Source organism: Engystomops pustulosus, chromosome 3, assembly GCF_040894005.1.
Source record: "Engystomops pustulosus chromosome 3, aEngPut4.maternal, whole genome shotgun sequence".
NCBI classification, from domain to species: domain Eukaryota; kingdom Metazoa; phylum Chordata; class Amphibia; order Anura; family Leptodactylidae; genus Engystomops; species Engystomops pustulosus.
The window spans coordinates 47816820-47838954 of record NC_092413.1 but is presented as its reverse complement, the minus strand read 5'-3'; the positions used below and the strand labels follow the sequence as shown (position 1 = coordinate 47838954).

The 22135-nt window shown below is 40.0% G+C and overlaps 1 protein-coding gene across 1 annotated transcript; it reads right to left on the bottom strand.

The window, feature by feature from the left end:
* Nucleotides 1-307: 307 nt before the first annotated feature.
* Nucleotides 308-21695, bottom strand: LOC140121314 (myelin and lymphocyte protein-like). Its single transcript, XM_072140720.1, has 4 exons — nucleotides 21517-21695; nucleotides 5937-6110; nucleotides 3665-3784; nucleotides 308-2608 (listed from the first exon to the last, which is right to left on the bottom strand). The coding sequence occupies exons 1-4, from the start codon at nucleotides 21619-21621 to the stop codon at nucleotides 2531-2533; spliced, it is 477 nt and encodes a 158-aa protein (XP_071996821.1). The 5' UTR covers nucleotides 21622-21695; the 3' UTR covers nucleotides 308-2530.
* Nucleotides 21696-22135: the final 440 nt, after the last annotated feature.

Sequence of the window (22135 nt, the reverse complement as noted above, 5' to 3'; positions counted from 1 at the left end):
TCAATGAAAATGTCCTTGGTGACGACAGGTTCCCTTAATGTCTCAAAGTTACTGCCTCAAGGGGTTGAGACAAAATTGTGCCCTCTGGGATATTTTGTCAGGACTCTTCCTTATGTTTTGGGAGAAATCTCAGATTATTAGCCTCGTCATAAAGCTTGTGGTGCAGTATTATTGGTCACTTGTGATCTGCGGGAACACAGATTTCAGTTTTACATTATCATTGTTGCCCTGTTAAGTAAATCAGACAAATGAAACAGTTTTTTTAAAAAGCATTTACTGAAAATATGAAATTGTAACATAAAAAGTAAATATTAAAGCAATAAACAGTTTTAGAGACTGCAGTCCCAGTCAGCTTATGAAAAACACATCACTAATCTATCTCACTGTACATTTTTGGGATCTTTTACCTGATCATGGTTTATAGGGGTCATTAAATCAATTATGAAGGAACTATGTATGCAGATGTTTCAGCTGAAGTCATGGATAGAAGTAGTAGTGTTTAAAGGGTATCTGTCAGCAGTTTTGACCATGTTAGTTAGCAGCCTCCTAGAAAGATGTGCAATCATACTTTTATGTGTCTTATTAGCACCAAATGCATATTTATTTCAGGATTGTAGCTGAATGGGGAGTACTCTGGTGCAGCGGTGAGTGAGATCTCCTCATTGTACACAGCACATTCCCTCCATTCTATAGAAGGTTTCTGTTTGACTACTCAGGGGAGCTCAGTGAAGATATCTTACCCAACAGTGCACCGTAGGGCTCCAAGTCCAGCTACAATCCTGGAATATAAATGCCTTATTAGGACAGGGAGCCCATGGATGATGTTTGAAACATATATTCATTGGATCACTTGTTTAACAGATCAATACTCATTATTATCAGCAGTGTCAATGTCTGTGTAAACAGGATGTCCTGCTGCAATGATACAACTGCATGGGCTTGAATGATCATATTACCAATGAATTGTCACTTTACCATGTGGTGATCACTCAATGTGAATAGAGCTAACAAACTTTGATCTTCTTGATGTTTTGCTGACTTATAACCATCCAGTTGCATTATATCAGCCGCACACCCATTGTTAGCACAGGTTGGTGTACTGCCAACAAACTAGGATTTATGGTATCTAATAAAAATAAAATCACCAAATCAATAAGCCAATTTCACTGGGCATCTTCATGGAAATTATCCCACATGTAAACACCCATTAAACCAATCCACGACCATTGTAAAAGTTCCTTAGCGGATACATGTATTCAGTGATTTTTATTGCTAAAAAAGTAACATTTTGTTGACCATCAAAACAAATCTTAAACTTTTTATTCAGCTCTACCGGGAGACTATTATTCCCTTATACTATCACGGGCTTGTTCTGTGTTTATTGCTATGGAAGAATTTCAATTAAATACAGGCAGTCCCTGGGTTACGTACAAGATAGGTTCTGTAGGTTGGTTCTTAAGTTGAATTTGTATGTAAGTCGGAACTGTATATTTTATCATTGTAATCCCAGACAGAACTTTTTTGGTCTCTGTGACAATTGGATTTTAAAAATGTTGGGTTGTCATAAGAACCAGGATTAACAATAAAGCTTCATTGCAGACACCTGTAACTGTTTAGCCTAGGGCTAAAGTACAGTAAATTAGCAACATCCAGGGGCCGTTTGTAACTAGGGGTCGTCTGTAAGTCGGGTGTTCTTAAGTAGGGGACCGCCTGTATGTTAATTCAGGGAATAATCAACATATTGGGGTTCATTTACTAAGGGTCCGTGGACCGCATTTTCATCGGGTTTCCCGGCGATTTCCGATTTGCGCCGCATTTAGAAGGGTTTTTTTGGCACAAGCGATCGGATTTTCATGCGATGCAAATCGGGGGCCGTGGCTGTCGGACAACCCGACGGATTCGGACTACGTGCAGGATTTAAAATTCAAATTGTGTAGCAAGACACATAGTTACTAGCAGTTACAAGAAGAAGGTGAACTCCGACGGACTTCAGTGGGGAAGCGACAGGTGCAGGAAATCAGACGCACAAGCTACGTGAATCGCGCCGGACTTCATCTTCGTCGAACCATCCAGATCGGGGATCGCGACAGGACCGGGTAAGTAAATTTGCTCCATTATTCCTTTTTAAACATGAAATTTAAAATCTTTATTTTATTTACCCTGAGATTGTTTTTTACTTCTTCAAGGGAAAAATATAAAAATGTTGCATGTGAACAGTCCCATACATAGTTAAATATTTTACACATATAAATGTATTCTTAAAAGCCCTATAGATGTACAATGCAATGTATTATACTAAAGTAAACTGTGTTATATAACCCTATATAACTTACTTATTATTACATTGATCTATGATATGACACATGGCACGCAGTAGGTTCATGTTTATGGTACATATATACATTGTACATGCTGGAAGCTGATGATGGACATTCTTGATCAGATATAGCCTGTGTTTGAAGTAACATTCACAAACACTTGCACCACAAGTTTTTTGTACTATTTGGCTGTTTTCATGATGATGTTTCATCTAAACTGATCTCTTCCATCTCTTTAATGAGGCGACAGCGTGAATCACATAAACCAGTGTCACAACAAAGGAAAACACCTGCAAAAAGATAAAAATGATAAATTACAAGGTTAAAGTACAAGTTACTGTTTGCATGAAGTCCAGTTGCCTCCAGCATTACACGGAACCAGTTTTAATATATCCAAAAATGTTTTATAAGCAGAACAGGGATCGTAAGTTGGCATCTACTAATGTGTAACAACAGAGCAGTGCAGTGCAGTTACTCCTGCTCCTGCACAGATCATAGGAGAAGGATGGGTCTGCTTATGTCAAAGAAAACCTGAGAACTTGGAGAGAAGACAGAAGCCGTTTACTACTACTTCTGTCATCTTCTTTCTTCACTACATAGAGCTGAATGAACAAGTGCCGATGCAGGCCCTCCGCGCTACCAAAAAACACAAAAACTTTAGAGGTAGCATATTTAAAAAATTAAGTTATGGAAACCAAGCACACTGACATTCATTCAGGTGAGTGCCCCCTCTGGTAGAATCTGTTCTTCTTTTAGCTTCTTATGCCCTTCTTTTTTTAACTTTAAAAGTTAAGCAAATGATAACTAAGGCTAATAACTTTTAAAGCTTTTTTGTTAAAACAAGAGCATAAGTAGTTAAAAGACAAGTGGATTGGTACTGCCAGAGGGGCACACACCTGCATGTAAGTGTGCTTGGTTTACAGTCCCTGATCCTGATGCTAGATGTCCTTAAAATTAAATCTACCACTAAATACCTTGAATACCTGGTTATTAATGCCTTTCCAGGCCTTGTTGTTAAAGAGTTAATAAAATTATAGTTTTTTTGTCCTTGTTTAGAGAACTGTTGTCCTCATCTTTGACAGTAAGAAATCAAGTACTCCGTGACATAAACAAGGAAAGAGGAGGCAAGAGGTTGTGTGAAACTATTCGTGAATCTTGGGCCAGCCCTGTTGTAAATTGAATCTAACAGGAAATGTATCAAGTGCTGGCACATGGTGAGCCCCTCCCATCCTGCTGTGCGCCAGGAATTGTGACTATTTGAAGGCTTTAACGCTAAAAAAACTGGTATAAAAGCTTCCATAAATCCCACTTAAAACTCTATTATTATAGGAAATAGATATAATTACCACTGCAGCAATGTTCTCTTGATAAATCTTGCCCAAACCTTGTGTACTGATTGTTGCGCTGGCCTGGAGGACTGATGCACTGAGGTACATCAGAGATGCGGTATAGTGATAAAAGGCATCCTGTAACACATACATGAAATATGCAATTGTTGTCAAATGAGTTGTTACAATAAGTTGTGGGAAGTAATTCATTGTAGTTATGTCAATTTGCTGTCTTCAAAATGTCTCAAAATTGTCACATCTGTTAATTTGGGACATTTTGAGAATTTTGGCCAACCCACACCACTTTTTGGCTTCAGACAACTTACGTCTAATAAAACATGTGAATCCAGAAAGATTACTTTTTAAAAAGTGTCAAATTTAGGTGCAAATCCACTCTAGTCCCCCTTGTGGCCTGCAACTTGCAATTTTTGTGTGACTTTTAAGTAAAAAGTTGCATAGCCACTGTAGACATTAGCACCTTAGGTACCATATTTATCAATCTGTCTATGGCTACATTCACATTAACGCGTACAAGACCGGGCGAGTTCATGTAGGCGCGCTGGAGAGGAGAAGGGATGACCACTGCTCATCCCTCCAGTCACCTTAGAAAATGGCGCCACCAGGCCGCAAACATGTGGAAAGATATAGCATACGGCCGTGTGAATGGGGCCTATACCAGTATGATAAATCTGATGTGCAAAAGACATCTAAAAACTGGAGTAAGAGTCTGCCTAATGATAACTCAGTATCTATAACAGTATTGTAGACTTATAGACTAACAGAAAGTCTATGGTAGAATAGTGTCACTGTCCTAGAACAGAGTTTTGTGCTGTTCCTCCACTTCTTCCTGGAAATGTAAGTATAAGTTCGTAGTTGGTTCTGCAGCCCCAGTCTCTCTGCAATAACTACTTTTTTTCTATTTCACACCATTTCCTGCTCTTACCTAAACTTTTAGATTTTATAAGAAAATCCCTCTATCAGTTGTGCCCCAATGGGAGCTGACAGCTGCGTCAGATTCTGTCCAGAAGTGACTCATGAAATAATGTACCTTTATGGTTTTTATAAATTACTTTAATACATAAAAAGGGTTCTACAAGATTTTATTTTTTAAGAATGGTCCCAAGTGGTAAAGGGAGGTCCAGCCGTGATCCCTAGAGCATACACCCCTCTATAAGCTAAAAAAGTTACTTTAACCGGAGCTCCCGATCTTCCAAATATTAATTTTTCTTTCAATAAAATTTTGATAATCCAATTCTTTCCAAGGACTAGCACAATTGCACAAATACTCCGATAAGAATAGGCCAATATTCAGACCATCACCATTGCGTTTTGTTGATGGTGATGGTCTATTCTTATCGAAGGATCTATGGAATTGTGCTAGTCCCTGGAGAGAATTGGATTATCAAACGAAGGCTTGTGTAAATTTTATTGAAAGAAAAAGAAATTTGGAAGATCTGGAGCTCTGGTCAGAGTAACTTTTTTATGTTTTTATTTTGTAATTGTGGCACTTTTGTTTGGATCGGTCTCTGGCGGTTTGCAGCTCCCAAAGGGTGAAGTGTGCAGCACATTGCTACATAACCCTCTATAACCTGCAGTTGAAGCAGTGACGGCACTGGATGCCTACAGAGGGTGGTGATGGGTGGTGCTGCATTGGACTGGAGGGCAGAAATATAAGCTGTTAAGTATAACATCTTTCTTATATTTACACCACCTGGGGCCAGTCCTAAAAGACATTTGTGATCCAAAAACACTCCTCATATATTAATAAACAGTGATTAATTTTTTGAGGATTAAGGATTTAATCGTGGTATTTTAATTGCTCCTTGTAATTGGATTTTGTACATATAGTATACGTGCCATATATTCCTGCAGATGCATACTATTGCATCCACCTAAAAGGAAGGGCTGGCTGCACAAACCTGTCAGGTGACATTTTTATTCACCGTACCATAATCGTGTTGTTCTTGAGAAACACTTAGTGAGTTACAGGCATTATATGCTTCTCAACAAAAAAGCCTCACCCTTTAGTTTCTTGTTTGTCCTCTATAAGGGTTCCACAATGTAAATGGACAATGAACAACACACCTTGACTTTAAAATATAAAGTGATCTACCCCGAGTCCATTGTGCCATAACAAAATGTAAAATTTGTCTGCCCAACGAATTCACTTAAAGGGGTTGTGCCATGTTTGATTATCATCCCTGATCCTATGATCATTGCCCAGCTTATGATGATGAATACCCTACTGATAAGAAGTACAATCTGGATTTATTATTAGTACTTATCTTACCAAAGTTGTCCACGTGGCTTTTCCTCCATGAACTCCCACAATATACATGAACAGAAGAATTGTTGTAAATACAAATAGTGTGACCGAAACAAACATGACCCATCCTTGAAGTAGTGAAAGTCCACCAGGCAAAGTAGTAGAAGCCACCAAAATCCATACTAGACCACCAAAAACCTGTAATGAAATGAAATAAACTAAGTGATCAAATTCACAGCATGAATGTAAAGATGTATTAATGTTAAATAAAGATGAACATTTTTATCTCTACAATTTTCGAATAAATAAAATATGAACAATGAATTTAAAAAAGATGAATACAGATGAAGATAATAGGTTAAGACAAGTTTGGATTATAAATGTATTTATCCCCAATCCAAATGTGGATGCTACCTGCACATTTAGTAGTGGTACGTACAAGATTGGGGAGGGGAGCAATTAATTCCTTAAAATGATTCTCCTCCCGATAACCTTATTTGACTATATATTAGGCATGAAAAGTCAACATGCCTAGTGCACTCAACTCTACTCCCTGTACTTCCATTGCTCTACCTACTTGCCCTGACCACCTACTTCTTCAAGGTAACTGTCAGGGCAGTAGAAAGGGGTAAGTCTGTTACTTAAGAAAGGAGACAGAAGCCACTTTTGCAAAAACCTGATGGAGAGGAATGAGTGGACTGAATAAGGCAATGAAGGCACGTGGAGCACTTAAGAGGACAACCAGGTTTGTGGACTAGCCATGACATCCGGTGGAGGTTGCTATAGTTTACTTGTGAATTAGCACATGTGTAAGGTTGGAGATCGACCGGAAAAGAAGTCCAAGGTTTCTCTATTTGAATGGTAAATTAATATAAATATATTGCACCATTTATTTGTATGGATACTGTGAGGAGGAGACGAGAACACTGATTGCTTATCTCCACTATTCAAACACTATAGAAGTTAAGCTATTCACGTAAGGAAGGCAAACCTAGAAGCCATTGTTTACATCAGTTTTACATCCAATCCAGTTGAAGGCTTCTTGTTGGTAATAAAGAAACTATTAAGGAAATGCCTAGTGACATGTTACAAAGAGATGCAAACACAGTAGTCAAATATTAACCCTCAATCTGAAACTGGATACAAGCTTCTTTTTAACCCTACACAGGATCTGCTGCCATGAGTGCTGCTTCCATTCTTTATTGCTAGTCACTTCTGATGTTATCATGCATGGACTGTTAGTATGTTATTCTTTAGCATATATTAACTATATTATTTTTGTCAGCATAGTCTTCAATACAATTGCATAAGACTTGACTGTGACTTTTTAAAGTAATCCATAAAAGATCAGAAATAAGGGTGTAAGGGGGGATCCCTAAGTCAGTGTCTAACTTGAAGGATCTGGTCCCAGTGAAACATAAGTAACAAGATCCCCCGCCTATCATGGGCCAATAATATTAGTGTTGTTTTTTATGTGACAGTTCGCAATCCCCATAGCTACACTCCTGACCTCAGGCTTTCTTGCCAAGCTACTTTTTTTTTTTTAAGTAAGAGTATGCCTTCATAAAATGTGAACTTATGGATCTGTATGTTATCAATACTGTATTCCTGTCAGACATGACACATGGATGTATTATTACATATTCTCTACCCAATGAAGGATTAAAATTACCATTTGGTAATGCTATATATTTTTAATACAGTAATATTCTATTAACACAGATGAAAAGTCCCAACTATCAACTTTGGCTCCGAAATCAATCATGAATGAATCATGCATTAAAAATAATCATGACTTTTAATGTGATATCACCCATCCATAAGAATTGACCCAGTAAACTGTTTCCAGTTCATGTTTCTTTCATGACCCAGTATGAAGGCACTATCTAAAAAATCAACTTCATAGTTGCATAGTTTATAAAAAAGACACTTGTCCATCAAGTTCAATCAAGGAAGGGAAGGGATTGGATGAGGAGGGGATTTAGGGGAAATAATTCAATATAACATAACCGTCAATGTTATTTAGGTGTAAAAAGACTTGAAGCTCTCTGCTGTCCCTGCTGTGACCAGCGCCTGAGGCAGGCTATTCCACAGATTGACAGTTCTCATAGTAAAAACAACTTTCCAACATATTTATTGTATGGACCATTCATAACTTTATATAAATTAATCATGCACCCTCTTAATCATCTCTTTTCTAGACTAAGGAAATATAGTTTTAATCTTTCTTCCAAACTAAGACCCTCCATACCCCTTATAATTTTTGTGGCTCTATGTTGAACCCTCTCCAGCTCCAGGACATCCTTTTTATGGACCGGTGCCCATAACTGGACAGCATATTCCAGGTGAGGTCGATCCTATGCCTTGTACAGTGGTAATATTACATCCCTATCCCGAGACTCCATACAAATTTTGACACATGACAAGATCTTGCTGGCTTTAGAGGCAGCTGATTGACATTGCATGCTTCAAAGTGAAATGTAAATTGGTTTATATAAAGTCATGGAGAAAGAGCTTTTAGCCCTAAAGTCAAGTTTAACAATGCCTTCTTTGTTGTAATTGATGGCCCTACTTCCAGGGACATCTTTAACCAGCGCTCCTGAACTCTGCTGCATCAGCTTAGTTACAGCAGAGGAGACTTTATAAAGTGGGGAGAGTTTGACATACAAGCAATTCACGTCTCACTATAAAATGTATTTTCTGTTTGATGCCACCACACTGGGCCATGAAAGAAACATGATTGGGAGTTGTTAATATACTTTGCAAAATTAAGGTAGTGTTTTTTGGGTCCATTTCTGCTGACAGGTTCCATTTTAAAACAACTGTAAGTTTACATCTGCATTAGAGTCTTTCAGAGTTTGCGTCAAAAATTGCAACACAAAACATACAAACAAATAAAATACACCATCACGTAAAACCCATTCTGTATGTGTCCATCTTAATGGAAATGTGGACGACAGTTCGGGAGACAATCCAGCAATATTCCACTGTGTTATTGTACATTTACCAAAACCAAGGGCAAAATGGAAAAGCCATGTATGAAAATCTATGTACAGCCCTTGAATCCATAGATCAGTATAAACATGCAGTAATCATTTTCTGTATGACGTTATCAGTTATTTACATTGTTGTACATTGTTGTCGTGGAGGAAGTTTGACCTAGAATGTTTGTTCATTACTATGAGCTTTGTGGGCATGGCTTTACACAACTTTATTGATGTCTAGTTAACAAGTTTCATTTGGTTTGAGGTTTGGACTTGACTGGGGTTTTGTAACGTCTTGATTCTTTTCATTTTAAGCCATTATATAGTAGGTTGCTGGTGTTCCTGGATCCTGTTGCATCACTCATTTTTGCACAAGCTTAAGCTGTTGGTCAACTTAATTACTACAAATTTACAGTTACCAAGTTGGGCCATGTTCTTTATAAACCCTTTCATCCACGCCAAACGAATTTTTTTTAAATTGTACTTCCATGAACATGAAAATACAATGGGGGTCATTTACTAAGGACCCGATTCGCGTTTTCCCGACGTGTTACCCGAATATTTCCGATTTGCGCCTATTTTCCCTATATTGCCCCGGGATTTTGGCGCACGCGATCGGATTGTGGCGCATCGGCGCCGGCATGCACACGACGAAAATCGGGGGGCGTGGTCGAGTGAAAACCCGCCGAATTCGGAAAAACCGCCGCATTTAAAACAATAAAAGTGTCGCTTGGGACGCGCTTACCTTCACTTGGTCCGGCCCGGTGAACTTGAGTGCGTTCAGATGCTTTCCAGCGCAGCAGCGCCACCTGGTGGACGTCGGAGGAACTACCTTGATGAATCCCGGCAGGACCCGAATCCAGCGCAGAGAACGCGCCGCTGGATCGCGAACGGACCGGGTAAGTAAATCTGCCCCAATATGTTGGATGTAACTTTTGGGTTTCTCTGACCATGGAGTAATTTGGTAAGGCAAAATCTCTGGGACCTGACTTTTCTAAATGTTATTAACCTAATAAATGATGGACTTAACCTAGATTAATTGCCAGTAACATTTGCTTCTCTAAGATCATGACTGGTGTCTTACCACCTTGGCATTGGGTCAACATACTGTATATACTCAAGTTTAAGCAAATCCAAATACAATCCGAGCCAGTACTCTGCCCCTAGTGTAGAGCTATACAGCCCCCTGCCCCCCAGTATATCGCCAGCCAGCCCCCTAACCCCAGTTTATAGCTAGCCAGTCCTATGCCCCCTATTGATAGCTATACAGCCCCCTTGCTCCCCAGTATATAGCCAGCCCGCCCCTAGCTCCAGTATGTATGCAATGTTGTGGCGCACAGGCTGCTGCTATCATATTGTGTGTGCCGGAGCCAAACACACACTCTGATGTTAGAGGCGGCTGATATCATCGCCTGTGTACCACAACGTTACATGGACCTGCCGCTGCCGAGCGTAAGAAGAGGACCTGCGGGGGCGTCGGAAAGGTGACTATTGACTTTCTTTTCTTTTTTTTTTTACTACAGTATAAGCCAAGTTTGGGTTTTTCAGCACATTTTTTGTGCTGAAAAACTCAGTTTATACTTCATTATATACTGTAAGTCTAAATGCTTCAGCCAATGATACCGTCAAGATTGTGGCTGTAAATATGTCCCCCTACGGTCATGTGAATGTGGCCTAAGTATTTTAAAATAGAATACTAAAATGATGAACAGATATACACAGGAAAATGAGAGAGTTTGTAATATCAAAGGGAGAAATGTTCAGATTAAAAAGTCCAAATAAGTGCATGGAGCATACAACTTACAGGTTACTGAACCCAGGAGGGACGGAGGGGACAGGAGGGGACAAAGTTAAGTTCACGTTCCTGATCACACTGGCTGTGTATTTTACGTTAAAACAATAGTATTCAATGAGGGTGTATTCAAAGACGAGTGTGTGCAGCTACAGTGGCGCATCCTGCATGCGCAGAACTCCGGCTTCACTTACAAGTGCATGCAGCTATAGCTGCACGCTGAAGGGGGTGCTTGTAGGAGGTATCAAAAAAGGCCACTGGGACGTGGAGTAGCCCTAGATCCCACTCCACATTTCGGCTTCTCCACACCCCAGTAGTCTCCAAAAAATGTACAAAACTTTTGCCACCGGATCTACCTTATTAGGTAGATCTGTGATGGTAGGATTATTTTTTAAAACAATTTGTATTGGTTTTCTTTAAGCACTAATTTTGCTTTACAGTCTACCAGTAAATTCTGCAGTTGCAGGCCATTTATTTGATCTCCAGATGTACATGTCATATGAAGTGTAGCTAATTTAATATTTGACCAATTTAGAGTATGCAGAAATGATTGCTCTGTGTTTATTGTAGGTGGATAATTGTTAATAGTTCTGCAATGTTCACAATGGAAAAATAATATATGTCTCACATGACAACAGTCTAAGAACATGCAGCCTAACCTTTGCTCACAAAAAATATCACAACTCCACGAAGATTGCAAATGTTTGACACTATGTATAGTGGGTACAGAAAGTATTCAGACCCCTTTACAGTTTTCACTTTTTGTTTCAATGGAGCCAATAGGTAAAAAAGTTTTTTTGCTCATTAATGTACACTCTGCACCCCAACTTGCCAGGAAAAAACTAAGATGTCGATATTTTTGCTAATTTATTAAAATCAAGAAAAACTGAAATATCATGTGGTCATAATTATTTAGCCCCTGTGTTCAGTAGTGAGTAGAAGCAGCTTTTGAGCTAGTACAGCCATGAGTCTTCTTGGGAATGATGCAACAAATTTTTCACACCTGGATTTGGGGATCATCTGCCTCTTCCTTGAAGATCATCTCCACTTTCCTCAGGTTGGATGAACATTGGTGGAAGCCATTTTCAAGTTTCTCCAGAGATGCTTAATTGGGTTCAGGTCAGTGCTCTGGCTTGGCCAGTCAGGAATGGTCACAGAGTTGTTCTGCAGCCTCTGCTTTGTTGTTTTAGCTGTGTGCTTAGGGACATTGTCTTGTTGGAAGGTGAACCTTTGGCCCAATCTAAGGTCCAAAGCACTCTGGAAGAAGTTTTCATCCAGGATACCTTGGCCACATTTATCTATCCATTAATTGCAACCAGTTGTCCTGTCCCTGTCCGCATAGCATGCTGCCACCACCATGTTTAAAGAAACCTACTGCTGCTTGCATGATGAAATCATGCGAGCACACCACCCTGTAGGCTACTTAATCCTGATGCCACCAGATACTTTGTTTAGGCACGGCGATCTTTAGTTTAGCTTAAAAAAATGATTAACTTGCATATGTAAATTAGCCTGCCAGTGCTACCCCTACGTTATCAGCCGCATGTCGCTGCTTTCAGATTGTTAATTATTAACGCCTACCTCCTTATACCCACCCTCCTTCAGGTGCCGAGAGCCATGGCGTCACCAAGCTCTCATCTGGGAGAGCGCAAAAAAAGTTTTAGGCCACGAACCTGTTGACCTCATCAGGACCTCTGAAACCCTCTGAAAATTTGTTAGGGGAGGTGCACAAGGGTTTCTGTCAGGAGTTTTTACCTCACAAATATGGAGACAGTGGGGGGAATTCATGAAGACTGGTCTTTGGAACATCCTGCGCCCATATACACTAAGAAGCTCCAGCCTCTCAGTGAATACGGGTGCAAACACCGCCAGTTCTGACCTGTAGACCTTATCGAAACTGGCTGAGTTTTCTACTATTGTCTCCACTGGTTTTCCATCGGTGACTATAGTAAAAATAAAGGCGTTCATGCCCCCAGCCCATTCTCTTCTGCTCACCCCGCGCTCTACCTGGACACCGCCATATTGGTTGTGCAGGTTGGAGAATTCTCGAAACTGGCGAAGAGGGGAAAATTCATGTGGTTTCTGTGCCAGAAAACTGCCGTAGAAGCCATAATGAATCTCCCCCAGTGTTAGGTAGCAGACCTGGATATAGCTTTGTGTGTGTTCTGTGTAGCAGCAAGACTGTGAAAAATGGATTTATGTTCCAGAACTATTGTGTGTGATCTCTTTACTGAACACAGCACAGCCCCTTTTGCTATGAGTCACTGTTACTACACCAGTTACTCAAAATAGTGTACACAAACAGACCATGACAGTAAGACATATCGAACTCTGTTAAGGTCTAGAGCAGTGGTGGCGAACCTATGTCACGGGTTCCAGAGGTGGCACTCAGAGCCCTTTTTGTGGGCACCCGGGCCATCACCCCAGCACACCAGACTCAAGAATCTTCCTGCAGATGCTTCTTTCAGTCATATTTTGATACTGTCTTCGCTACTTGGGTCTGTAGGAAGAGGGAGAATTAGACAGGGTCGAATTATTTTTGGAGGACCTCCTGCTGGCCCCACGATTCTCTGTGTACAGAGGGAAACTGGAAAGAAGCTAAAATGATGAAAATTTTCCATCTTTCTACTGTGTTGCTGTCCTCAGGAGGCCAATATGATTGAAAGTTGTTCAACAGGGAGCAATAAGTTACTGCTTTAATTTTTGGTTGGGACCTCGCGATAAATAAGGGGGGTTTTGGGTTACAGTTTGGGCACTCAGCCTTTAAAAGGTTCACCATCACTGGTCTAGAGGGAGAAAAAAAGATACACTTCATGGGGTATGGCACACATTAGTGGTTCACAGCAAGTCACTACTAAGTGTAAATATTTAAGAAGACTTGGCACTCCTATTAGTTGCGTTTGATAATTAGTGAGTTTTATTTCACAAGTGTATAGGCGTGGCAATCCCAAAATTTTTACAACGTTTCGGTCTACATACGGACCTTCGTCAGGCACTATATACAGAAAACAAAGTGAATACAAATCAATAACAGTGGAGTGATAATATATCCATAATATATACATAATATACATAAAAGTCAGAGACACATATAGGACGATAATGATGCGTTGTTGCCACCTGGCACATGATTGAAGTGAATCTTGTCGGAATTGTGCTCTCCTGGAGTTTCTTGCCAAGGTCAGCGAGCCTGAACTACAGCTCCTGGATACGGCCATGGGCTCTAATGTGGCCCCCCCGTACGCCAATAGCTACATGACAGACTTTGAAGAGCGGTTCATCTATTCCAATGCCAACTTTCACACACATGTCATCTTATGGAAAAGATTTATAGACGACATTATATGCATATGGACAGGATCCCTAGACACACTTAATGAGTTCCATACCTACTTGAACTCCATATGGCCAGAGTTACAGTTTACTATCAATTTCAGCCAACAAAAAATTGATTTCTTGGACACCACCATTATCAAGGACACACTAGGCAGACTCTCGAGTGATTTGTTCACCAAACCCACAGACAGGAACAGCCTTCTACACTATTCTAGCTGTCACTCCAATCCCTGTAAAAGATCCTTACCGAATTCCCAAATGCAGAGGGTCCACAGGATAGTCTCCAACCCTACACAAAGAGAAACACGTCTCCAAGAGATGCGTGACAAATTCAGAACACGTGGCTATCCTGAACACGTACTAAAAACACAGGAACACAAGGAGAGACAGGAAACTAAGAAGGAACCATGTATCAATTTTATCCACCAATACCACCCTACAATATTTAAATTACATAAGAGTATACGCAAACACTGGTCAATACTTTCCAATAGTCATCCCTCTATACCTGAATTCACGCGACAATTTCGCCCCTGCTTCAAACGTCTGCCCAATCTAAGAGATAGATTGGTGAAAGCAGACGAAGGTTCCTCCAAGAACAAAACAGGACAACGATTCCTGTCTACACCCAAATATGGCACCTTTCCTTGCCTCAATTGCTCACAATGCAATAATGTGCTGAGGGGAGATAAAATATCCCACCCCAGAACTGGCACGACGTACCCCATTAAAGATTACTTCACCTGTAACTCATCATTCGTAGTATATGTTATCAAGTGCCCATGTGGCTTGGTATATGTACCCTGTTTCCCCTAAAATAGGACATCCCCCAAAAATAAGACCTAGTACAATTTTGTTCAATCTGAGAAATATAAGGCCTCCCCTGAAAATAAGACCTAGCGGCCGCCATTGCAGCAGACCCCCATGTCATACATTAGTATTAGTAGATTTTTTAGATGCTGCAAGAGGTTGTGACGTGGGGAAGAATTACAGAATAAAATCACTGACTGTTGCAGGACAAATACGCTACAAGCTGCTACATGGACATGAAGTGCTCATTTAAGGAAAGTTCTATTGCTAAACATGAGAGATTGGGGACAAAAATTCTAATAGTTCAGAGTTTGGAGAGTAATAAGGATGTTTTAGAAGTTTATTTTTTTTTTGTTCACCAATAAATGTAAATTCTTGTACATGGAAAAATAAGACATCCCCTGAAAATAAGACCTAGTGCCTCTTAAGGAGCAACAATTAATATAAGACACTGTCTTATTTTCGGGGAAACAGGGTAGGCGAAACTGTCCAACACATAAAGGACCGTATATCCAAGCACAAATCGGACATACGGTGCAACAAGCTCCTACTACCCCTTCCATACCATTTCGCCCAAGCTAAACACAAGATCTCCCAACTAAGATTCCAGGTGGTAGAACATGTACCTGTACCCAGACGAGGCGGTAACAGGATCAAGCAACTATTGAGACGAGAAGCCTTTTGGATACATCGCCTCAATGCAATGTCTCCCAATGGGCTCAACAGGGAATACGAGATACAAAATATGCATTAACCTCTGGAATTTCACACTCACTAATTATACTTTGTTTCTTTTCAGATTCCCTGAATACTTGAAGACCGCATTGCAATAGGTATATATTCTTCTCCTTCCCCCTCTCTCTATATACCACACACGGACATACTCCCGACACATAGATATATTCATTACACACACACTGGTGACAACATATTCTTTGATCACACGCAGAACACTCCCCCTGGCTCTCCAGCATTCACGCAGAGTACTACTTCTTCATTCATAGACATACTATTTACACTTTATACACAGTTCCTCTCCATACAACATACATTTACATAGCTCACACCTTCTTACTTTACCTCCAGCTCCGTTCCCCGTGCGATCGCTGAATTGTCTTGATATTCTTCCGCGTTCCACTCTGGAACGCAAGCGACCGACAGCTGAAGCCGGAACGTCACTTCTGGTTTCCGGTCCGCTGCTTTATATACCACAGCGATCGCCCCAGAACGCCAGCGCTTTTCTCCACAGCGGACCTCCGCTACCCCCTCTCCAGCGCTGCAGCGGCCATAGTGCCGCAAGCCTAAAACTATCCACTTTCTTCTTAAACGTATACCATGCAATCCGGTAAGTATAGAGAACCTGAGCTTAATTGACCTAGTGAGTATTCAGTGCCTAAGCCTTACCGTTCTGTATATCAAATATGTACCATTATATTGCATATCGCTGTGCCCACTTTAAACTGTACCCTCCAGTATACTGCTATATGTATATACCACATGATGTGCCATACCCAAGCACCCACAGCAACTGGGTCACCGTTGGGTAGGACCTATCCCTAGGTCTTTAAACGTAGACTTATGAGGATTATCTCGCATATCCAGGAGCTGTAGTTCAGGCTCGCTGACCTTGGCAAGAAACTCCAGGAGCGCACAATTCCGACAAGATTCACTTCAATCATGTGCCAGGTGGCAGCAACGCATCATTATCGTCCTATATGTGTCTCCGACTTTTATGTATATTATGTATATATTATGGATATATTATCACTCCACTGTTATTGATTTGTATTCACTTTGTTTTCTGTATATAGTGCCTGACGAAGGTCCGTATGTAGACCGAAACGTTGTAAAAATTTTGGGATTGCCACGCCTATACACTTGTGAAATAAAACTCACTAATTATCAAACGCAACTAATAGGAGTGCCAAGTCTTCTTAAATATCTATTCGATGGTCTTGTATCCTACTTGAGCACCCTGACAAGACAACAAAACAGAGAGTGACGTGTATTATCTACAAAACTACTAAGTGTAAAACCATTTAGACAACCATTCAAGGTTGGAGTCATTTATGAAAGAAATTCAATGAGTAAATTATAATAGGTTTCATATATAACAGTGGAATTCAGAATTGATAGGGCAAAAAGCTGTAGATGTGTCAAGCATTATCCAACAAAAAGATTGGACAACCAGTCCACAAGCAATAGTATCAACATGTAACAAGATAGGAAGTCATGAGAGGAAACAAAGGAGATAGTTTGAGTATCGTATTGTAGTGCAGAGGCATTTGCCTGTTTTGTTCTACTCCCAAGCAAAACTGTAAAGCAGCAGAAAGAATGTGGTGCAGCCTGAATTACTACATAAAGGATATTTCTACATTTTAGAGGTTGCATGTAGAATACTCTGTAAATATTATGCTTTAGCTTTGCAGCATGAATCCTTTCTTAGCCTAGGTTCCCCTGGCCAGTGGCGTAACCAGAAGCTGATGGGCCCCAGTGCAAAGTCTATGCCAGGCCCCCGACTATAATGTAGGGTTTATAGTAATAGTCTTCTCATATGGTAAAGTGACTCCATAAGGGCCTCCTACACCTCTTCTGCCCAGGTGCGATCGCAACCTCTGCACCCCCTCAAGTTATGCCCCTGCTCTCCTGAGTGTATCCATAGACATATACTTTTTACCTCCATCTGGCAGTGTATGTCTATGGATATGCTCAGTGTGTATGTTGGAAACTTTCCTGATGTATTCTCATCTTTCCATCATTTTCCTTCCTGCTGAGCATTGTATACACTCAGTGGAGGTCACTGTAGGTAATTGGTGATGGATGCAACATACAGCATCCCTCCCCTGATCTCCATGATCTCCAGTGAGAGTATATGTCACTCAGCAGGAGGGACGTTCCTAGTGATGTCACTGTCCATATAAGGACATTGACATCACTGTGGAAACACCCTGACATCTGCAGCAGCCAATCACTGTCTGCAACTGATGTTTACTCCTCCTCCCGTTCTCAGGGGGGAGGACAAGGAAAACGACAATCTATTCCACCCTAGAGTATAAAGTGAAATGAGTCTTTTCCCTCTGCAATCCGCCCAATGTATCCTTACAATGGAGGTGTAAATGCAGCCTTAGAATCCAAATATCCATTCACAGTTCTGCAGATTTAATTCCAAAAATAACCTAGCATTTTTCATAAATGGTTATTGTCTGCACAGAGCTTGGTCTGGTGAATTTCCAAAGTAGTTAGTGGAGACACCTAACAATATCCAACATGAACTATTACAAATGTGGTGTATGTCTGTATCAGGCAACCATAGCTGTAACCTGGCCTGCAGAACTATGAGTTCAGCTCTGGAATATACAACTATCACGACAGGTATAAATATGTTTCTTTTGTTGAGTTTATTATGCTGCCTGTAACCTTTAAGAATAAGATGCCAGCCTGTAGTTTGACTATGTAGACAATGCCCAGGGCAACACAGTTTAAGATTAGCACAGAGTTAATGTTATGCATATTTTTAGTACATTTTTACAACATGGATTTATTATACTATTATAATAATAGAACACATCCTACTTAAAGGGGTTATGTAAAAAAAAAACATGTCTTTAAAAAAAAAAAAAAAAAAAACAATACCACCATACCTATCCATGGGTTGTGTCTGGTACACCAGCAGCAACAGCGAACACAACCATTAGACAATCCATGTACGAATAGACTTTTTAAGAAACAATCTCTTTGGCAACATAAACATTTTTATTGGTTTATGTATGTAATTATATTTAGTTTTAGTTAAATCTCATTTAAGCCATTTTGACCATACAAAGCTGTATTCAGCTAGCTAATAAGCTGTATAGTTATCTAAAAATATAAAATGCATTGTAACTGGTCTTGGAGGACTCCAGTGTATTGGTGTGTGAGATCTCTTCTTCTAGGATGTAGATGGACATAAAAGGTATTTACCATTTAAATACTGGTGTCTAAGATCTCTTGACTGACCACAGCATAGCCCCACCCGTTGAGTAACTATAGTATTCAAACAGCAGCAGTAATTCATAGCAGGGGAAGAGGCTGCACCAGAGTGCTTAAAGTCCAGCTGCAATCCTGAAAAATAAATCCATTTTGATAGTCCTGCTTCTACTAACAACAAACAAAAAGTAACAGTTACACAGATCTCCACGAATGCTACCCAACAATGTGTACAGCTTTGTATGATCACAATTGCTCACTGATTCCATTTAAATAAGAGGTTAAAATAAACAAATAGTTAAATGATGTTTACCAATGTACCAATAGGGTAAACATTTCTTTCATTCTTCTACATTCATGATCAATGTGCTATAGAGAAAGTACCTTATATTTATGACATTATTGTTCATGCATATGAGATGTAATTAATGTTGTCACTTCATACGTACTGGATTTACTTCTCCTATGCCTACAGGAAACATGAAGAACATACCTGGGGACACTCATAATGAAAAAACCACACCAAACACAACACCTGACATCTTAACACAATGTAAACCTGAAAAGCTCCACATCACTGTTTAAATCAGCTGCCAGCATCCCCCTCCAAGCTCTCCCATTGTTCATAGAGTTTGTGTTTAGAGGATTTTAAAAGATCAAGTGAAATGTTGATGGGGATTCTGATATTGGTAATATATCCTCAGTTTAGAGGACCTAACATGCATTCTCTGTTCTAGACTTTCCTAAGTCAGTCCATTGTATAGTGGCGGTGCTGGAGTACTACAGCTCTGCTCTTATACATTTGAATGGAAGAAGAACTCTCGTTCAATGGACGGAACCTTCTAGCTTAATCTCCAATTTAAGTTGAAGAGAAGATCTGTTCAGGATCTGAGTGTCAGAATGGCCACGGATCCTTTAATTCTCCAGACAAACCATAATTTATTCCAAACAGCCTGAGATTATGATTTATTACAATGTTTAATAGAAAATCACTAAGTAATGGGAGTTCAGTAGGCTCCAATAAGAAAGCTCATGTATTCTGTATCCCCTACTTCTTGGTTTTGTTTGACCATAACCATTTGGTTGGTGGCCCAAATGCATGAAGTCTTTTAACATATAATAATAACTGTAATATAAAACCGTGCCACGATCCTGATTTTCTGGGTACAGAAGTGGTAGAGATCACAGTCAACAGTGGTCATGATATACAAAAGTTTTGGTGGCATGAGTAAAAATATAGAATCATGAGGCTATGTTGACAACAGTGATTTAAAGGACATCTACCACCAGGATGAAGGTTTGTAAAGCAAGCACACTGATGTACTGGTGTGTGCCCCAACTGGCAGGGTCTGCTCTCATTTAAGCTTTTTAGGCTCTTGTGTTTAAGCAAAAAAAAAGGTTTTAAAAATTTATGCAAGTGAGCCTGAGGGGCTCCAGGCTCCATTAACACCTATACAGCCTGTAGCCTCTCAGGCTCACCTGCATAATTTTAAAAGCCTTTTTTATAAAATCCAGGACAAAAAAAGCTAAAAGAAGAGCAGATCCTGCAAGGGGGGGCACACATCAGTACATCAGTGTGCTTGGTTTACAATCCCTCATCCTGTTGGTAGATGAAAGGAAAGCTCCTATGAGTTCAATTGGTGCTTAATCAATAGGTCGTCCATTAAATGCACAAAGCCTGGGTCCTCCAGAGTGGCTTGTTACATTAAATAGTGGGGACAGGATGTCAAGTGTGTGACTCATAGATCCATTTAATAGGAAACATGAAAGGGGCTAGTCTAAAGCAAACAACCATACCTTCAAGTGATTGGGCTCTTGTAAACAGTGGCCTTTATTTTTGCAATTCCATTATAATGTTTTAAGCATTTATATCTCTCATTCCAATAAAATGACAGCATTCAATAAAAGCCATAAACAGCCAATTGATTTCTCAGTTGTGCAAAAGGTGAGCTGTGTGTTTACATCTGGATACATGGGGGAATGTATCATTGTAATTACGTCGGTTTTCTGGCATACACTTCATCCTATTAACCCCAATCCAGATGTGCAAGTATGGTTTATTCCGTGTGACTTTGCACTCCAGTTCCTCACTGGTGTGATAATAGTTTACAACTAGTCAGGGTCGGCTCCAGGTTTCAGTGGGCCCCTGGGTGACAAAACCTCAGTGGGTCCCTTTGCAGTGAACTCACGTGGCGATAAAAATTCAGAAACTCCTGTTCCCTAGAATATTCCCTAATTTATCATACCAAACAGCCCCTTCATGGTAATTTATATAAAGCCCCCCTTTTGTGAGGCTTTTCAGGCCTTAACCCCTCATATGTCACATTTATCTGTCAAAGCCAATATGATAAATCTGACATGCGGAAGAGCTCCTAAAACTAAATCCAAAAAGTGACACAAAATGCTTGCCTAATAATCCATCCTCCATTGTTTCTACAGAGATATCATATAGAAACCAGTATAATATAGATAGCTGCTGAGGTTAGGGCAATAGTCTTACAAAGTGGGAACCACAATTCCTAATAAATATTCATTACTCATACTACACAGATGAAGTATGTGTATTGTATGTCACAGTCACACCTGTAGCAGCAAAATAAAGACGTTAGAAGAAGTAAGATAAATTAAAGGAACAGAGACCGAGAAAACAGTTTAGTTCCCTGAATGTTTCCAGCCTAAATTAACATTACAAAAATGTTCCCTTAGAAATACTTACAAATTCAAGTATCATAAGAAGATCAGGGAAAGTAGAAAATGTTTTCAGTCCTGATGGTAGTGAAGAAACTTCGCCATAGACAGGTGCTGTATTGGTGGATGCCATGGTGTAAAGTCTGAGGACAGTGAGGCTGTGTAATACTGGAGTAGCAGCAGTCTGAACAATACTAGTACTACCATAGGGTAAAAGCTACTTATTCACTCACCACTCCGCCTTGGAAGGATGACAATGTCACCCTAACACTCCCATTACTGTGAAAGGCGTTCCTGGCTACTTAGGTATAAAGACTTGGTATTCACAAAAGAAGCAACATTCTTACAAAAGAGAACAGGTGGATGTGAGCTTATAGCAAAACTGCTATCCGCTAACTCTGTAATAAACTTATAGATTCCATCTATACATAAATGACTCATCTGTCTTCATTAGTTGTCTACAATATCTATCTTTTATGTGCATATACAGGTAATCAATAGAAATCAAATAAATACAGAAATCAATAGTCGGCAACAACCTGTATGTAAGTGTGGGGAGTGCCAGCAGCTGCAGCTTGAAACTTGGGTTGTAGATTCCACAAATGATTAAAAGCCAAGAAGGTTTAACTGAAGACATGAACCATCAG

Coding starts and splice junctions, on each gene's coding strand:
- LOC140121314 (XM_072140720.1), bottom strand. CDS start 21,621: ATGGCATCCACCAATACAGCACCTGTCTATGGCGAAGTTTCTTCACTA. Junction 6,111..21,516: donor TTCTTATGATACTTGAATTT/GTAAGTATTTCT, acceptor ATTTCATTACAG/GTTTTTGGTGGTCTAGTATG. Junction 3,785..5,936: donor AAGCCACGTGGACAACTTTG/GTAAGATAAGTA, acceptor TATGTGTTACAG/GATGCCTTTTATCACTATAC.